Here is a 1258-nt window from a genome sequence, read left to right as displayed (position 1 = left end):
TCTTTTCTGTAAAAACAATATGTAAAGAAAGTTCTGGAAATCCAGTAGTGTAAACTAGTGACTATCTTTGTTGGTGCGTGTGTTCATCAAGAAGAAGTCTCATCTTGATCTCGTGAGAGTTTGGCGAGTAACTCTAGGGATAAGGTGGCGTTGTGATAGAAGCGAGTGAGTTGGATAGATAGGCCATGTGTGAGCTGGACAATCTGTAAAACATACTCAAGTCGATTCTATTGGAAAGGCTGAAATCTGGTTTGGATTTCAGGACTGGATGTATGCTATCAAACAGATAGCCGAACCAGTATAACCTGGTGCATGATTTTCTTATCCTTTCTTCTTATTTTGATATTGCTTGAATGCTTATTCTTGAATGTTTGTATTGGTGAATTTCTGTATTGATTAATATTCTGAATAAGCATTGTATCTGTACTCTTATATTGATAATTCATGCAACTGTGAATCTTTGTTCCTGAATAAATTCCGCAAACGATCATTGTTACTCTGATTAATAATCTTATAAGATTAGTAAATACATTTCTCATATATTTTTTAACAAATAGAGGCCATAATTTCCTACAATTGGTATCAGAGCCTGATCTTTTCAGAGTAACTCTCATAAAAGAAAATGACCTCTGTAGAATTTCTGGGAGAAGGTGCATCCTTGGCTAGGCCCCTGCATTTAATGGGGCTGCCTATATGTATTGGAAAGAGAGGATGTTAATTTTTCTTGAAGCATGTAGTCTTGATATTCTAGAAGCAGTAATAGATGGTCCCTATGTGCCAACCATAGCTAGCACAGGTGATTCATCAATCCCAAAACCCAGATCAGATTGGTCTGAGGATACAATGCTAAGGCTAAAAACATTATTACCTCTGCTTTAAGCGCTGACGAATTTTTCAGGGTGTCTAACTGCAAAACTGCCAAGGAGATGTGGGACACATTGCAACAAACGCATGAAGGAACAACAGATATAAAAAGGGCCGGAATCAACACGCTAATGCATGAGTATAAGCTGTTCAACATGAAGAAAGATGAGTCAGTTAATGATATGCAGACAAGATTTACTCACATAGTCAATAATCTAAATGCTCTTGGTAAGGTGATTGACAATGAGTAGCAAATCAGCAAAGTGATGAGGTGCTTGACCAGAGAGTGGCAGCCAAAGATCACTGCCATAGCAGAATCAAAAGACCTTGGTAGCATGTCAATTGCCACACTATTTGGAAAACTAAGAGAGCATGAGATGGAACTGCATAGACT

At 37.8% G+C, this 1258-nt stretch overlaps 1 protein-coding gene across 1 annotated transcript; it reads left to right on the top strand.

The window, feature by feature from the left end:
* The first annotated feature begins 693 nt into the window (after positions 1–693).
* On the top strand, positions 694–1115 carry LOC140920717 (uncharacterized). Its single transcript, XM_073369534.1, has 2 exons — positions 694–830; positions 899–1115. The coding sequence occupies exons 1-2, from the start codon at positions 694–696 to the stop codon at positions 1113–1115; spliced, it is 354 nt and encodes a 117-aa protein (XP_073225635.1).
* Positions 1116–1258: the final 143 nt, after the last annotated feature.

This window comes from Cicer arietinum, chromosome 6 (genome assembly GCF_000331145.2).
Source record: "Cicer arietinum cultivar CDC Frontier isolate Library 1 chromosome 6, Cicar.CDCFrontier_v2.0, whole genome shotgun sequence".
NCBI lineage: Eukaryota > Viridiplantae > Streptophyta > Magnoliopsida > Fabales > Fabaceae > Cicer > Cicer arietinum.
Note: the sequence above shows the minus strand (reverse complement) of the source record. Positions and strands in the feature narration are given on the sequence as shown.

Excerpts from the sequence above, each read along its gene's own strand:
- LOC140920717 (XM_073369534.1), top strand. The coding sequence starts at position 694 with ATGTATTGGAAAGAGAGGATGTTAATTTTTCTTGAAGCATGTAGTCTT. Across the intron at positions 831-898 it reads CCAAAACCCAGATCAGATTG|GGTGTCTAACTGCAAAACTG; the intron begins GTCTGAGGATAC and ends CGAATTTTTCAG.